This window comes from Bombus fervidus, chromosome 2 (assembly GCF_041682495.2).
Source record: "Bombus fervidus isolate BK054 chromosome 2, iyBomFerv1, whole genome shotgun sequence".
Taxonomy (NCBI): Eukaryota; Metazoa; Arthropoda; class Insecta; order Hymenoptera; family Apidae; genus Bombus; species Bombus fervidus.
Window position 1 is genome coordinate 4537076 of NC_091518.1, and position 16934 is coordinate 4554009.

Below are 16934 nucleotides of genomic sequence, written 5' to 3' on the forward strand. Positions count from 1 at the left end.
CAAGGGACAAGTGTCAAAGATTGACCGATCGTCGTTAAAGAACTACCAGTTTACCGATAGGAAGACGATAATCGGCTGATCCCTTTGGGCCAACCTCGACCCCAGGCTCCACTCGAAGGAAATCGTATTCTCTTCCTAGAAGCATGAGCATCGCAGGTCTGGTAGAAATGCATGAATTGGTCGACAGGTGGGCCATCTGCCAAAATTCCAGAACAAAGGGAAGCTTCGGATGATCGAGATATTATCGGATAACGCGATTACCGATCGCGACGTAGCACGTATATATCTATATATATATTAGAAACCACATATACTGCTAATACTTTACCTTTAAGGAAGATTTATTTCGACCTAAACAGTCTTTTACTCTTTTATTTATTTATTTATGGAATGTAGTTATCGGACGCAGAAAGGTAGGAAGAAGAGAAAAGAAAAGGAAATTTTGAATGAAAATTTTGCGCAACGCAGATGAAAAGATATGGTTGAACAGTAAAGCTAGGATCAAGATAACGCCTCATAAATCGCACGCTTGAACGACGCATCACTCACGGAGAAGAAATGTACGCGGCTGGAAAAACTGTTAGCTAGATAGCAAATATGATTCAGGGTATCAAGATAGGAATATTTAGGCTTACAAGCATGACAGTGAAATGGTAACGGTTTTCTTAAAGATTTAACAAAGAGATGATAAGAACTGCGAAATCTCGAATGAATTAGTTGTGTGTACGTTCGATGCTTTAGGTCGATGGTAAAGCAACCCCAAATGGATTTGAGCGCATGGTCCTTTATTTTCGAGAAACTAATAAGTATTTTTTATACTTTACTTTATAAATTCTTTTAATCAAATAATTAATATTGCGTTCCTTTTAACATTACATTTTGACAGTTTATTTTCATAAATTCTTGATTATTTTTATTTATTACAATATCGCTACATGTTTTTGCAAATTTGTGGATCGAGATAGCAATCAAAACATTCGAAACGCAAGAGGTTGCTTCACCAAGAACGTAATTTCTCCATTAATTTCTCGAGAACAAAGGACCATGCACTCAAATCCTTCTGGGGCTGTTTTACCATCAACTTCGAATGGAAAGAATACCAAAGCCTCGAATGCACAAATCATTCGAGATTCCGCAGTTCCTGTCATCTCCCAGCAAGTGGTACGTTAAGATCTATCGATGCCAAATACGCGAACCGTTTGTATGGCCACTGTTTATTTTACCTAGCAAACACGTATCAGCGACGAATCTACGTTTATCCAGAGACTTTAGATCAAGCAATAACGTTATCGATGAATAATCATGGCACGTTCCGCTGATGGGTCCGTGCGATCCGCTGCTTGCGAAGCGTGTTGAATTCTTTCGGAAGTTGTAAAATAATTGCGATCCTAAACACGCAACGTTTTACCAATCGATGATAAAACGATATTTGTCAAGATGCCGATTACCGGTGGCGCATCGGTATACCAAATTTCGCTTTCGTTTCGCGTTCGCCAGCTTCGCTTCGCATTATTTCAATCATTCGCAAGTTCTTAAACGATAGAATTAGCGCGTGAGCGTCGGCGAGGAAATAATTATTCGCGATAGAATACGCAAAGCGTGCGGGCGAGGGCACCTTCGCTCTTTCCTTTCTCGTCTCGCAATAGCGATGATACGACAATGACGATAATACGGTAATAGTGGTGACGCTACGATAATTATTTAATGACATACGTTGAACGTACGCCGCTAAAAATCGACGCTGAAACCTTTCGCTAAAAGTGACTCGCTTGACTGAAGCATTTTTACCGTCCAACGGTTACCAACCTTTCGCCGTACAAATTGACCGTTCGTTCGCGTCTCGTAAACGCCGTTTACGTTAAAAATACGTTGCACGTATAGAATAGATCCGGTGGACAGAATGGTTGCAGTGGAGATAGAAGACGATGGAAGTGGGCAGATCGGACGAAGGGAGGCGGATCGGGCGGACAGAATTTCGGTAAACGCTGGTGGAGCTGAAGAGCTGGTTATTCCGAGGAAGAAACGTGTTAAGCGCGAAGAATAGGCAGCATCTATGGATAGGTTGGTGGGCAAACGCGATATATCACAGGATACGGGTCGCTGGTTTTCCGAATGACCGTCTAATGGCGTTGAGGCGGGGTGGGCCGAGGTTGTGCCGGTGTCCGAACAGAAAATTAGTGGTCACAAATCAACCACCGTACGACCGCCATTGTGCAGTATGGTGCGCGCTAGGTAGAGCGTAGGAATCTGATCCTTCCGAAATTCTGACCTTTCCTATTTCGATGCGCTCTTTTCTCGATTGGTGCGTAAACTCGGCAGATCGGAACGCTACGACGAGCAACGAAATCCGGCGTTGCTAAAATCCTCGACGAAGAATTCTGGCGATCTGGCGGCGCGATAGTTGCGCAATGTGGTTGGCATGCGACTTGACGCACATGCATCCGTACGAGATTCAGTGACGTACGTAGGTATACGATGACAGCGTTCGTGAAACCGGCTCGCGTATTCTTGAAAGAAAAGGTTATGGCTATGAAATTCTGACATTTCACGATTGTTTCACGCCTAAAGAACGGCCTACCCGCGGCTAAATCCGCGACGGTGGTTTGACACGCATCGCGTCGTAGATGGTTTGGCGACGCAACATTTTGACGTTCGACGTGAGTCGATTTTGCTGCGGTGGACTTCTCGCCAGCGTTTCGCCAGTCGAAAAGCCAAAGTTGAACGTTAACCGGAATGTTGAGGTTCCGAGGCGCGCGTTTAGATTGCGCTGGAATTCGGACAAGTTTTTGCATCTCTGCTGGATGCGGCGTGGCACGAAGTGAATTGGAAAATAGTGGCGCTATAAAATATCGCGTTGCCGTTTCCAGAATCAACGACGCGGTGAAATGTGTATCGGCTTTGCAAAAACGCCCGGTTGAACGACATCTCAATGACACAAAGACGAGGTATCGGCGCGCGTACTTTCCATGCGGCAAAGATTCGTCCTTGCGAGAATTTCGCGAAAGGGATATTCCGAGTAGCGCGCACGGAACACGCAGTCTGACGATAATTTTATCGAGCCGTGTACATTGATAAATTAACCGAGAGCATGTTTTTTGTAACACAGCGTCCCTCGATCTTTACCGTTGTCGCCATTGCCGATAGGATACTTGTCGCTTCGTCGTAGCGTCTGATCCGATAAGATCGATCACGCGTGGTTCTTCGATCGGGTGAACATTGGTTTGAGAGAGAATTAAAGGAGAAATCAAGCGAAACGTATGGATTCGTGTAGGCCAAAGGAATCGCGTGGTTCTTTGCGACGGTGACACGCAATGACAAGAGTATTTCCTTTTAAAGAACTCGCTCCTTTTACCTGCTCTGTCGATCTTATCAACGACTAATCTATACCGTGAGATTCGGCAGAAGCGCGCGAGGAATCGGCCGTTTTATCGAGAGAACACGAGTCTTGGATATTAATGTCCTGCTGAGATTCCATTCTTCCTGCTCGTTTCGTCTTGCCTCGTCTCGCCACGCATCGCGTCAAATTTCTGTGACTGCCGATGGGACGCATCGACAAAATTCGTTGCCCATTGGCGTCGAATGCATTCAATTTTTCTGTAGATGCCCCTTCGCTTCGCCTTTTACTTCGTTTCACGCGAACCGAACAACGTACGAATCGTATGCACTGCGATACTATGATACGATTTACGTATATTAGAAATAAATAATAGAAATAAAATTTGGTATATTTGCTATGCAGAGTGTAAAACGCTCGGCAACGAATCCGGAGTAAAGTCTTTCGCAGGTGAAAATATCGTGAAATCTTGGGAAGATAGCGAAGGAGAGCGAGAGATTCGATTTGATGTGTTTTGACGCACTGCTCGGCCTTTCTCCTTCTACACCGTTGGATGAGAAAATGAAATGGAAGGATGACAAAAAGGTGTCCATGATAAATACCTTGGATATTCGTTTGCGAGTAAACGCTGATTGGAACCTGCCGACCTACCGGTAGGCTGTCGTCTAATCCGTTTCCTATCTTTTTCTTTATCTTCCGCCAGTAATTGTCTCATTGTATTCGGTTAAGCCAGGAAGAGATCGATCTGCCGACGAATTCCTATTAGGCGAAACGAGTCAATTTCTGCTTTTCCCAAGAAAACAACCACCAGACGCGATATAATTTCTTGGCAAAGTGAGAAGCTTGGCGATAATTATTCGAAAAGCAGGCGTCCAAGTGTATGCTTGCCATAACGAAGTAAGACAAACACCGTAAATACAACTAACTACAAAGCCTCTCGAAAATTTTGCATTTGCCGCTTTTTCCTCTGGTACTTAACTATTCTTTTTTAGCGGAGATAACCAGCTATTTGCCAGTGATTGCAGATTTTGTCACTAGATGGTATTAACAAGCTGGTATATTTTGTTAATACCACCTAGTGACAAAATCTGCAATCACGTAGTTGCCAACCCAAGTTAACAAGGTGGTATATTTTGTCAATACCACCTAGTGACAAAATTTGCAATCACTTAGTTGCCAACCCAATATAGCATACGTAGCTATGCTTTGCATTATCACGTGCTCTGTCATATCGCGTCTAAACCGATAGATCCGCCGTATGAAACCGTTTGAGTCTCTGTTTTCCCTTTTCGCCGGTGCGAACATAGAAGAAACAGAGGGGGAAAGGTGAGAGGAACGACAGAGCGACGGATCTACGAAGCCAGGAAATGAGAAAAGGGCGAGAGGATACGAGACGCGACCAGATCACAGGGGACAAAGCAAAGAAAATTGAAAGAAAACGGGGGAGGGTGACGGGATGAAACGAAAAGAAAAGGGAAGAGGAAGAAGGCAAAGACGAGAAAGAGAAAGGCTGACTGAGTCAGATGGAAAGGTTGGTAAAGAAGCGCACGTGTGCGTGTCATACGAGTCCACCCAGTATGTTAATTCGCGCTGATGACCCCATCAGGAAACATGCTCACCGCTGAGTGGAGTAGTGGAGGAGCCGAGTTTTCGTCTCGTCCATCGCTCGTGTATGCGCTTACCGGCGCACACACGCGCATCCCTACACACGCACGTGGATATACCTTGCTGCCTCCGAACAATCGTCATCCCCGACCACGTTTCACGCCCACGCACTTGCTCAAACATTCCAGCCGCACAAAGCGCGTCAGGCTAATCGTAATGGAATTGCTATCCGCTCGTTAGGAACCATTAATAGCAACGAATTCATGCGCAGCAAACGTCGTTACGACGAATACAAGTCGATCATCGTACGATCTGCGAAATCGGCGAAAGCGGCCATTGCGTGAACTAAAAATTCTACCGAGCAATTGGCCGAAAGGTAGAATTTCGCTGCTGGTATCTTACCAGCATTCCATCGATCATCTTTATCGACGTTTTTCAATAGACAAGTTTCCGTGAAATACACCGCTTTCGTTTACGACCTGGATATTGGAAACTTGTAGTTTGATCGACGGCAGGATCGTTAGGGGGATGAAACGAACGAGCAGTTTATATCGATGAATACGCTGCTTGACGCAAGGATCACGTTCCACGTATTGTGATGCGACACCGTCTTCGCCTTACCGAGATATCATCGGATTCTTCGTAGTATTAAAACTTTCCGATCGCTACCGCTTCGAACGAGATGTTGATCCTGCAGATGGCTGGCTCCCTGGGTCGTCAGCTAAACGAGTAGCGATTCAGGGGTGGCGATTTCCCGTGGCCAATGAAAATCACCATGTTCCAGCTTTCACCGGCTTTCTTCGTTCCACGTATTTCGCTCGCGTTGCGAATTTCCGCGAAAAGTGTGTCATCCGTTACGGCTACGGGGCAACTTGAGAGACGCGCGTGCGCACGGCTTTGCAAACGTTCCGCCGAGATACGAGATACGGTGTCGTTTTCCACGAAACTACGAATCCAGGAACTGCCGTATTCGAACTCGATCGCGCCATTCGACGAACACGCAGCTGCCTGCAAAGTGGCGAATGATCGAAAACAGCACGCGATTCGATCGGTCGAAATCGACGTCGTTTCGCCGATGCGAAGCCACGTAGTTTCCTCGTATCGAGAACCGAACGAGTGAAGTTTCATGGGCCCGTGTCGTTAGTCGTGTCGTGGCGAACAAAACGAAGGCCGCGAGTGCGGAGGTCACAGGCTAATAAATTCTTAGGCGAATCAATAAAGGCGACTGCGATAATTAGATCCGTCTGAAAGCGGTGCAAGGGCAGACAGACAGAGAGAAAAAGGGACGACGAGCTGGAGAAAGGGGGGCGGGCAAAAAGGTAGAGGAAAAAAGCAGGCTCGTTCGAACCGTGTCAGCTCGTGGCTCGTTTATTTTCGGTGGACACGAACAAAGCCGCAGCACGGCACGGGTCGACGAGCGGGATCGGGCACGAGCACAAGCGCGTGCACGGCCGAAGGAACACGAACCGAACGAAGAAGCGGCCGCTGGATCAGCATTATTCGGATAGGCCGATGTCGCGACCGTGAGCAGTAGGTTTTAGATTAGCCACGGTTAAAGGAGAAAACGGGGCAAACGAGGCTCGCGAGCACATTGGAGAGAACCGGCGAAAGGGAGAGCTGTGATGGTGAAACGATGCACGGGATGCGGAGGTCCACGGGATCGGTGGTCCCAGGTAGCGGTAGGACGAGCTAACCCGAGTCCACGTATTCCGCGCCTTCTTGCACCTCCTTGCACCCCCTTACGTCGCGCCGAGCCGCGTCGCGTCGCGTCCGTTCCAACGAGCAACCTGATTTATGGCGGCCATTCATTCTAATCGTCTTGCATCTCGCAGCCCCAAGCAACCCTATCTACCGTGTATAGTCGCGCTTTTCGAGACATCGCCCTCGGCGACCCGTAACTAATTGAATGCAAAGATTCGAATATTTAGTCAAGCTTATAAACCATTTAATTAACGAGACTGTAACGGTCACCCCCCCCCCTCTCTCTCTCTCTCTCTTTCTATCTGAGCCGTTCTCTAACCTCGTAAATATCATCGTGTCTTTCGATTTCGATACCTACTTTGTCGATTGTTCGTCGCACCATCGTTTCCTTCGTTCCAAGAAGAAGACGCAATTTCTTTGTGAACGGTCGCGGCTAACAGCCGCGAGACTTTCCGGTTGAAGCGTGGTGTGGGTGGAGTAGGCTTGTAAATAGCGAGGAAAATCGTTGGGAAAAGGAAGGATGATTGGCGAATCGTGTTGCGAGTAGAGACCGGCCTACGAAACGGATGAAATCGCATCGTTTAATTCAGCTTGAAGTACATGTAATTAACTTTAATAACCGGTTTATAGCCTTAAACTGGCAATGATCGTAATAGCGGCGATCGCGGTGCTCGTAAACTAGGCACAAGGTGGATAACGATCGATATTTGAACGTAAGATCGCGTTAACAGATTCCTGGCTTTTGTATAGGTTAACACTGGAACTAACGACAGTAACACTTTGACTGCCATGCCGAAATCACATGTTTCGCTGAGGGCGCCACAGGAGTATTTTTATTATACATAGCATATAATGGCAATATAATAATAAATTGATGATGTAAGACAACATTCTTTCCCAATGCACCGTTTATCTTATTGGTGGCGCCTTGCTCACAGTTGATAGCGACATATTATAACAAGGCTTCGTTTATTTCAACAAACCATTCGCATTCGTTGTTTCGTCGTAAGCAAAACGTCCGGAGTATATTGTTGAAACGTGTTGGGGATATTAGTAAACAGTATTATGATTATTTTTATGATTTCGACGAAACTTTCGGCTGAAATGTTAGACGTCCGCAAAGAAAATTATGTTTGTGATAAAACAATGGTAGTGGTAGATTACAACAGAGGAAAATGTGCTGTAGATTTATCAGATCGAACGATAGCATAATCTACACCACATAGAAGAACCCTCGAGTGGTATATAAAATCAGCTTTAGAGTTATTGTTAAATGCATCAATTTCAAACGCGATGATACTCTATAAACAAGCAACAAAAACAAAAATCGAGGTATCAGATTTTAGAATGGCACTCGCAACGCACCTTACGCAGTGCCGTTCACCAGGGTCGTCAAATATACTTATTCGACAAAGATTGCGACACGAAACGCAGAAGAAAGAAGGGTAAGCGTACCTGGCACGAAAATTTTGCAGAGAGTGCTATAAAAAAATGTTAAACAGTTAGGATGAAAAATTGCTAAGAATCGGACCAAAAAGTTAACCACCTATCGTTCAGATTGTATCGATGAGCCACATTTATGTTTAAAGTGTTTTAACACAATTAGATGCGACATTTGTTCTCATTTTTTTTTTATTGATGTTCTAATAAAAACGTTTAATCGTTCAATGGGGCACTTTTTATCTCAAAGTATCTTCTATTTATCGGTTATATTCAAAATACCCTAACTGTCAATTTTCATATAATTTTTACAATTGTAAGAAGTTCAAGCGCTCCGGTCACCAATGACCAACGTAGCAGTCGAAGTGTTAACACGAGGCTGTTTCTATCAAAACCAGTGAAAATGACTGATCTTTACAAAATACGTAATAATAGAATATTTGTATATTTATTGATTTATTACTTTTTTACAGAAGGAATTTCATGTTATGTAGTACATTTTTAACGAGGGTTGACACATTTATAAAATTACAAATACAACCAATCGTTTTGTCTGCTGTGATATTTCTAGTGTTAGCATCTAGCGATCTAGCGATCGATCCGGAATTTTCCTGGTAACTGATATCGTCATATTGAATGGCTCGCAATAAAAATGAAAAAGAATGGGAATTTGTACAAAACGAAGAAACTGGTTAATTGGAGATTGCAGGATCCTTTTAGGCTTCGACAAGTATCAGTCATTTTAACTGGTATTGATATAAGTAGCCTCGATGCAAAATTATTTTCAGTTTGAATACATAAAAACCAAAATAAAATTCATTATATTATTCTTTTAGTTGTCGTTGCGAAAGTCATTACATCATTGCGGGAAAAGGGTATAACGTGAAGTAGGAATGTAAAAATAAAATCGTAAAGCCAGTCAATTCGACTGGTGTGATAGTTGTAGTGTTAAAAAATATCGGTACGCCTGTACCCTTCCGTTCTTTTCCTTTTTCTTTCTTTCTTTCTTTTTCCCAGTCAATTCGAAGAAACGAGGATTGAAATTGATATTGATACGCGCGTTCGAATCGAACACGAGCGGACACGATAGCTAGGAAAGAAAAGGATCGACGTGATTGGGAAGAGGATCGCGCGGCTCGTTTGTCGGCTAAAAGCTTTTAAGCTAGGGTTATATCGGGCAGTAACGGAAGCGCGAGGACAGTTTGAAAGAGAGTGAAAAAGGACGGATCAATGGGGCAAGAGGGTGGGAAAGGGAGTTCTCTCCGGAGGGATGAGTTTGCACCTAGAGCGGACAGTCGACACGCGAGGTCAGCACGAGACTACGAAGGAATAGGGGCCGCCCCATTGGCTCGTTTAATTAATTAAAAGTGCATTAGCGGCGGGGGTTAGCAGCCGAGTTTACGTGAGTTTCTACACACAGAGCGAGCGAGCGACAGAGAGAAAAGTAAAAAGAGGGAGACCGTAACGATGTTCTGAGCGGAAAGCCGCGATATAGCCTTCGTCAACGCAACAACGCCTTCGTAATAGTCGATCCTTGTAACGTATACGACCGAACCGCGAGCCGACAAGATGATTAAACGGTTTCTTCCATTTTTTGATTTATAGCATCACCCGTACCGGGCTGGTCGGCCAACGCGTTTCCTTCTGTTTAACCGAACGATGAGGAATCGCGGTAAAAGAACGCGAACGAAGGAAGCTACAGCGGTCGTGTAAAGCAAATGGAACAGCGACTATGGAAAAAGTTGCGTCCCTGTGTATTAACAGCTTCGAAGCGGGGGTGGTATTATCGGGATTACGGCGCACAGAGTAGATAGAATCAAAGCACCAGGTGCAAATTACAAGGGGGATGGCCAGGTAGCACGGAAGTTGAACGCGCTACCAGCTGACTCGTCCGCGAGCGAAGCGTGTAATCACGCTAATGCGGCACGTCGTTGCCAAGAGTGATCCCGGTTTTGCCACAGGGATCACCCTGCAACGACTTTTCAGTGACTCATGCGCGTCATTGCGTAACTGCTCCGGCTCGATAACGATAATCTTCCTCCTCCGAGCGACCATGATCGTCGATCATCGTGCGCGTGGAGTAGCGGCGATCGTGATCACAAGGGACGAGCGAGACGGCGAATCATCCGACCGCTGCACCTGGAAATTTAATAAGGTACGATAATGAAACGGTCAGCGTAAAAAGCACACTCGCTTAAAACGCACGATGCCGGCCGTTTAATCGCCACGGAATTATCGGCGTAATGCCGCCTGATTCTGCGCAACCCCTTCAACTTTAAACGATCCTTTGGTTGCTTCTATGACGCGCGTAAGTCGCCGAAAGAAAAACCGTACGATAAGAATCGTGGCAATCGAAGATTCGAAAGAAACAAGACGAGTTTTTCTTAGCAGCGGCGAGGTTTCGTGGCCGAGCGAGGAAAGCCAGTCGCTTCGATTTAATGGTTCGATTTAATGGCAATTTGTCCTTGCGCGTAGATTTATGCGTTGCCGAGTATGCGGCATGTTCGTGTAATATACGACGCGTGGTTCCTAACGAGGGGAGTGGATTCACGGGATGCGCGAATCGCGTGAGACGACCGTCTAACAATGAGATCGATGATGAAGCGGCAGGCGAGCCAACCGGCCTACCAGCCGTGCCGTAAGCCCTAACGATATATCCAACCGGAGATCAGCCACGCGACTTGCGCAAATTATCGATAGAAACGTTTCACATCGATCGGGCTACGTTCTTAAAAAGAAGCAGCGTGTAGACGTTCCAGGTTGAAACAGCCGTGAAGCCGGGCCAATTTAATTTGGGTGTTTCCTACGACCAGAAGGCGTCAACGAGAATCGGGGCGGGATAGTTGACCGATCGAGCCGAAAGGGGAGAAAATTCGACGAGAATTTGATTACGTTCGAATGGTAGGCAGAGGCAGGTATCGACGGTCGTGGTCCCCCTTTTCCCCTAGGTAAACAGCGTGAAATGGTATCTTGTGTTACGCGGTTAGGCTTGCGCGCGACCCTTCACCGCTCCGTGCAAAGGTTAAGGGAAGAGAGGGGTGCGTTGGTTTGTCGCGCGTTGACTAACGCAACGCAAACTGTCGGCTGTCAAGCAGCGCGATGGGAGGGCACGAAACAACGAAGATGTGCCCACGCGCGCACGTGCGCACGTGCCTTTTAATATCCCATAATGCGTTGCATGTCCATATTCATTAAGTAATTTTCTGGTCTGAAAGTCACTGTCCGGTCGACCATCGTCGTCGTTTCGTATCCGACGTCAAGGATATCGCGATCCGCTTCGCTTTTCCTCCCTCCAGTTTTCCTCCCTTCGTCTCTGTAATAACGCGAGTATTCGTGTGGTATGCGGAGCGTACAGGCTGAGAAGTAGCCGGAGACATCGGTCGGTGCGACGTATTATTTCGCCCGGCGCATTGTCGCCCGAATGTCCTTTCGTTTCCTCTGTTTCATATTTATGATACGCTTAACGGCAGGAGAGCGCAGTGGGTCTGCGCGCATAAATTTTCCTGCCCTGTGGTTACGGTGAAATCGTGAGCGAGCGCGTCGAGACGCGGCGCGTCGTGTCGCGTGATTTTCTTCAACGCGATTGTCTCGCGCCGTTCAAAGCAAGAACACCGACGAATAATTTCGACCACGGCAATTTGTCGGCGGCCTAACGGTAACGCCACGTATACGCCAGGTCAGCGTTACGGGGCGTGGTAACCGGGCTAGTTCAATCTGCAAAACGCGCGTATTTCCAATTTCCTTTGCATTCTTCCAATAAGAGGATTTTTCCAGAAATCAAGTTCTTTTGCAAAATTGCAACCGATGGGATTAACAGATCTACCATCGTCGTGGCCAACTCGAACCTAATTTATCAACCCTCCTATACATATAAATACGGCCACGCAGACACCATTGGTAGAATTTGCAACACGGATTTGCGCAATCATTTTGATCTTTCCTGCGATACTGTCGGTGAAGTTAAATATCCCACGTATTGCTTTCCGCACTAATTTCACTCCGCCTCGATGTTTTTTAACCGACGTATTAATTCGCCGTCACCGCGGACCTGCCGATACGCTAACGTTTAACTTGCGTAACCTATGCGTAACGTGCATGATGCAAGTGCGCTCCCTTGCGAACTAGCCACTTGTGCTTCTCATCGAGCGAAGCATTTTATTTCTGTATCGTGCCTTGTGATTTGTACCGAAAGAGCTTCGTCCGTTTATTGCAACGAGCAAACGGCAACTTTGCTCGCCTGGTGGAGTCGCGTCCGCGAGGATCGTACACGCGAGATAGTCGGAGCCTTCGATAGCGTGACGACGATTTGTCGAGACGCGGTATCTTGAGGCGGCGCAGGTTCTAGGAAAGAAAGAATAACTCGATTCGAAGGTGATTTGTCGATCGGCAGGTATCGGAAATCGCGCAGTTCCAGGCCTTAATGCTCTTACACTTGGAACACAGAGCGTGTAGACAGGCGCGTACACCACCTAACACGTAAGACGTAGTATCAAGTAGGTGAACGAGGCAACCGAGAAGCCGAGTTCTGAGATCAAGTCACGCGTAGCCTAAAGAAAGTTGTTTAAAGGTCAGTGTAGCTCGACTTGCATCAGAAATGCCAATCTAGTTACGAAATATGTATGGGGAACAATGATACCCTCGTGGAAAGCAATTCGTTCGCTCGCGCGCCGTCTCCTTCCAGTTGTCGTCCGCGCGTCTCTTCGTCGTTTCCAGCGATCGCGTCGAACTCGAGCGAAACTCTTGCAGAAAAAATAACTTTCTTCCTTTCTTTCTTTCTCTTCTTGCTGAACTTTTGAAAATTTAGCGAATTATACCGCCTATCGGTGGGTCGTATCTCTCGCGTTATTCATATCCGCGGAATAATGCTGAATAATTTCACCATAAATACGTGGCGCGTCCACGTGGGCGTAAAGTAACGATAATGCAAGTAAATAATGGACGCGAGAGTTTTATTACCTAGGCGGTTGAATGGCAAGATAGAATCTACGTGTCCGCGGCAGTACAGCCCCCTCGAACACCGAACGCCAAGAGGAAAGAGAAGAAGAGGAGAGAGCCAGGATGAGACCAGGATGAGGCGAGAGACGCTTCCCTTTTGCACGAACATCGAATCCGAAAATTCCTACATAGGCGAATGAATGGTATTTTCCTTCTCTCTTTGCCAAACGTAGTAGCCTTTTCTAGCCGTTGTTCCACGTTTCGCGATACCGTTCCTCGTCGACCGCTATCGTTTCTCCTCTTTCGTCGTTTAGATAAATCCTCACCTTGCCTCGCCTAGCTCCGCCATCGTTCGAACGACGTAGCTGTCTTCCTTTACGACTTTGTACGTACAGACTCCGCTCCTTTGTCTGTAGCACGAAGCAAATTCACGTTTCCCGTGTTCCAACTATTCAAACTTGCGAAATAAGTTGGCTATTCGATATGTAGGTCATCGGTCTGGCTGGCAGCTTCCGGCTCTCGCCATCTTCTACGGTCGCGACCTTTGGTTATCCTCCGAACGGACGTCGCCTTGTCTCGATATCGCACGCGACGATATCTCAGGTGGATTATTATACGCGTTGGTTTATTAAAGAGACGAGTGATACAATTGTAATAGTCGTAAGTTCAAATGTAACTCCAGTTTTCTTTTTTTTTTTTTTATTTGGATGAATTTTATTTGGAGTAATTCTCATTGAGAATTATAAGTAAATTTTTCTGGCGTGGCGGCACTCGACAGCAAAAATACCACCACTCGACACTAACTAGTGTCGGACGACGGCAGCGCATCGAACCGCCCTGTTTTTGCGACCAGGTTTTCAGAACAGAGATAGGAAGGAGAAACAATATCATATATAAGCACCGCTCTACGGCGATTTAGATCCAAATTATAAATTATAATGTCAAAAAAAATGTAATTCCGACACACATAATGTTGTATGGCTATGTCGTACCGTCACGTATCGGTACTTTTGCCTAATCCACCCCACAACCGAAATTCATTGTTTATGTCAATTCCATACATATGTAATAATCATCTTCTGGGTCAATAAACGTGTGAAAAAGAAAAAGAAAAAAAAAAACGACGGCAGCGCAGTGGTGTTAGCGCCTTAGGTTACGAACGTTCGGAACCCGGGTTCAAATCCCAGCGACCGGAGTTCCGATTTTTCTTCCACGATCCAAAAATGAGAAGAAAAATCCAGCAGTAATCCCAGCAGCCAGAACTTGAGTTCTACACCCGCAGTAGAACCTGTCTCATCCTAACACATCAGCAAACTACAACTATCACGGCCTATTCACCCCAAAAGTGTTTTATCCTTGTTTATCCTAAGTGTTTGATTCTAGGTGAATCTAGTGCTTAAATCTGAAGGGTAATGTGTTTTTAGCCTGCGGATCTGATCCGACGTGTCAAGTAATTGAGTAACTAGTGGGTTTTGTTGGTTGTTTAACTCTTATATTGTCTATTACTGAATTTGGATATTTCTTCTTTGACTGTGGGTATCTTGGTAACATACCAAGGTGCATCTATTAAGGACCTTAATTAAGGAGTTTTCGATTGGAAATTGAAGAATTTCTATGTTGGAATTACTATTCCCCATAGTTGACGATTAGAAATAACGGCGGTAATGTTTTGTCCGGAGTTTACCTTTAAACCTAGCAAATCGAAACGTTGGCACTCCAAGGCACACAACAATATGTGAGTCTCTACCGATTCGAATGTTCCATTGACTCGTGTGCCGTTACATATGAAATTCGTGCGCGTGATGGACGAAGGAAGGACGCGGGCAGCCTGTCGAAACTGCAAAGTTGGCGAACCGGAGCCGAAGGATTGATCGATTTTCGAGGGAGGAGCCGTGGCAAGTGGCATTCTCGAGAAACGTAAATTTGCATCTGAACTTAATCCTTGATTGTGCCACGCCCCCTCAGTTTCTTCCTTTTCGCCTTGGTCCCAAAACTTTCTTTCTCCTCTTCTTCTTCTTCTTCTTACTCGAATGGTAGGTTGTTCGGGCCACAGGCGTCGCCCATCTCGCGCCATCATTTAACTAAATTACCGGCTTGCCGTACGAGAAAGGACACTGTTGTACGGTCACCATTATTTTCGTACAACTTGCATACGCATTCCTCTTTCTCGAGTCCTGGTGACGCGATCTTAACGGCAAGTTCGCTGCGTTGCGAAGTCACAGACGAGCTGTTCCAGTCGAACGTGTAGCAGCCACGTGCACGGACTTTCCCTGCAAAGTCAGATATTTACGCGTCTCTTAATTTCCATCGTGTTGGCTCCTAAATGAATGAAAATTAAGCTTCCTCGAGTTCGATTCGTAGCGCCATTAAGCGACTGGTCGACTATCGCGTCGCTCGTTCGCTGTTTCGAATCCTAAGAAAGTGACGCGAGGACGAGACAGCGGAGCAAGCGAGCGAGTAATCCGCGTGGCGATAGTCGAGGACGCGAGAACGGTCGCGCGAGGTCGATGCAACGATTTTGGCAGGTCGTTCGTCGAAAGCTTTGGAGAAAAATGGCCGACAATGCGCACGGCTGACATTTGCCCGCGCATTTATCGCGATAATACGGCTTTAGGTCAGAGGGTGTGGCCTCGCCAGATTGATTCGGCGAGCTCGCTTCTGCGCGCTACGCTTCGTTACCGCCAACACTATGGCCGCTTTCCTGCTCACGGCTTTTCATTCATCTTTCGCCTTCCATTTGCCTCGGCACTCGATAAATACACCGAACGATAAACCTGTCGATACACCGTTGCCGATCTCGTTCCATCATTCGTTTCCCATAATTAGAATATACGACGCGAGAAACCGGAAAACCGCGCGTTTCCCTCGTTCGCTTTAGCAACGTTCGCGCCTTCGTCGTATCTCGTGGCTTGGCAACTAAGTGATTGCGGACTTTGTTATTTCATCATTAGACAAAATCCGCAATCACTTAGTTGCCAACCCAATACATCTTTGCGTCTTCGGTCTGTGGAACCGCGCAAAATCGCATATGCGGAACGTTTTTCCTTGTGAACGAGTTGTAAAATGCCACAAGATCGACGCTAATGTGGTTCGATTCAAGGGCAGATGTTTGAATTTAGTTAGTCGTTACTCTGTGGAGACTCGAGACAGAAAGTGCGCGAATTGGATAATTAATCGTGGAATCGCGGTAAATGGGGGCAGAAGGCGCGCGTGCGCTTGCGCGTTCCTTTGTGAGTCGCGAGGCCGCGAAGCTGCGATTGGTCGGAATAAAAAATACTAGGCGGCACGAGCGAACGAACACGGATGCAAAGGTTTTTCATCTTACACGCCAGCTACGATGACGATGCGCTATCTATCGACTGCGTGGGTGTTCGTTCTCGCTCTGACAGATTCGAAAACGCATTATTAACACCGACGGCCCTGACTCTATGATTACGCGCATTAATAGCCGGATGGACGAACTTTGCTCACGCTCCGCACTATCATTATCGCAACGCGAAAAAGAGACCGACGCGACGCGACGGCGTGAATCAAGAGACACGCTCGGACCGACCTGAACGACCAGAGAAAAAGACGAGAAAACCGAGAGTGTAGAAGGGCGGCACTCGAAAAACAATATCAACGACTATCGAATTCCTCCTAATAATCCATCGAATCGTGTCTCCATCTCAGCTTCGCCGCCCTGCGTCGCACTCAGCGCACCGTCGATCGAAGATTCTGCAAAATTTGTATCCAATGTTTTTCTGAACTGCGTGTGCCTCTTTAGGTACAGGCAAAGACGAAGAAGAACGCGAGACGAAGGGAATTTGACGAGGATCCATGGACTTCCGTTTGACCAATTTCCCTTCTCTCTTTTTGTTCTCTTTCGCCTTTTTCTACTATTTTCGTCGTTGTTTCCTTTTACAATACGACGATGAAA

At 46.3% G+C, this 16934-nt stretch overlaps 1 protein-coding gene across 8 annotated transcripts in view; it reads left to right on the forward strand.

Annotated features, from left to right (window-relative positions):
- Nucleotides 1-16934, forward strand: part of LOC139997877 (uncharacterized) — a 42528-nt gene that overhangs the window by 15948 nt on the left and 9646 nt on the right. Inside the window, exon 2 of one of the 8 annotated variants that reach the window (XM_072021915.1) lies at nucleotides 4642-4865. The exons of 5 other annotated variants lie outside the window; for them this stretch is intronic. In XM_072021915.1, coding sequence (XP_071878016.1) covers nucleotides 4791-4865 — 75 coding nt within the window. In that variant the 5' untranslated portion in view covers nucleotides 4642-4790. Of the gene's footprint in view, nucleotides 1-4641; nucleotides 4866-9880; nucleotides 10236-13197; nucleotides 13219-16934 lie in introns of those variants that run through there. 2 more of the 8 variants (XM_072021913.1, XM_072021916.1) reach the window with 2 other exon arrangements.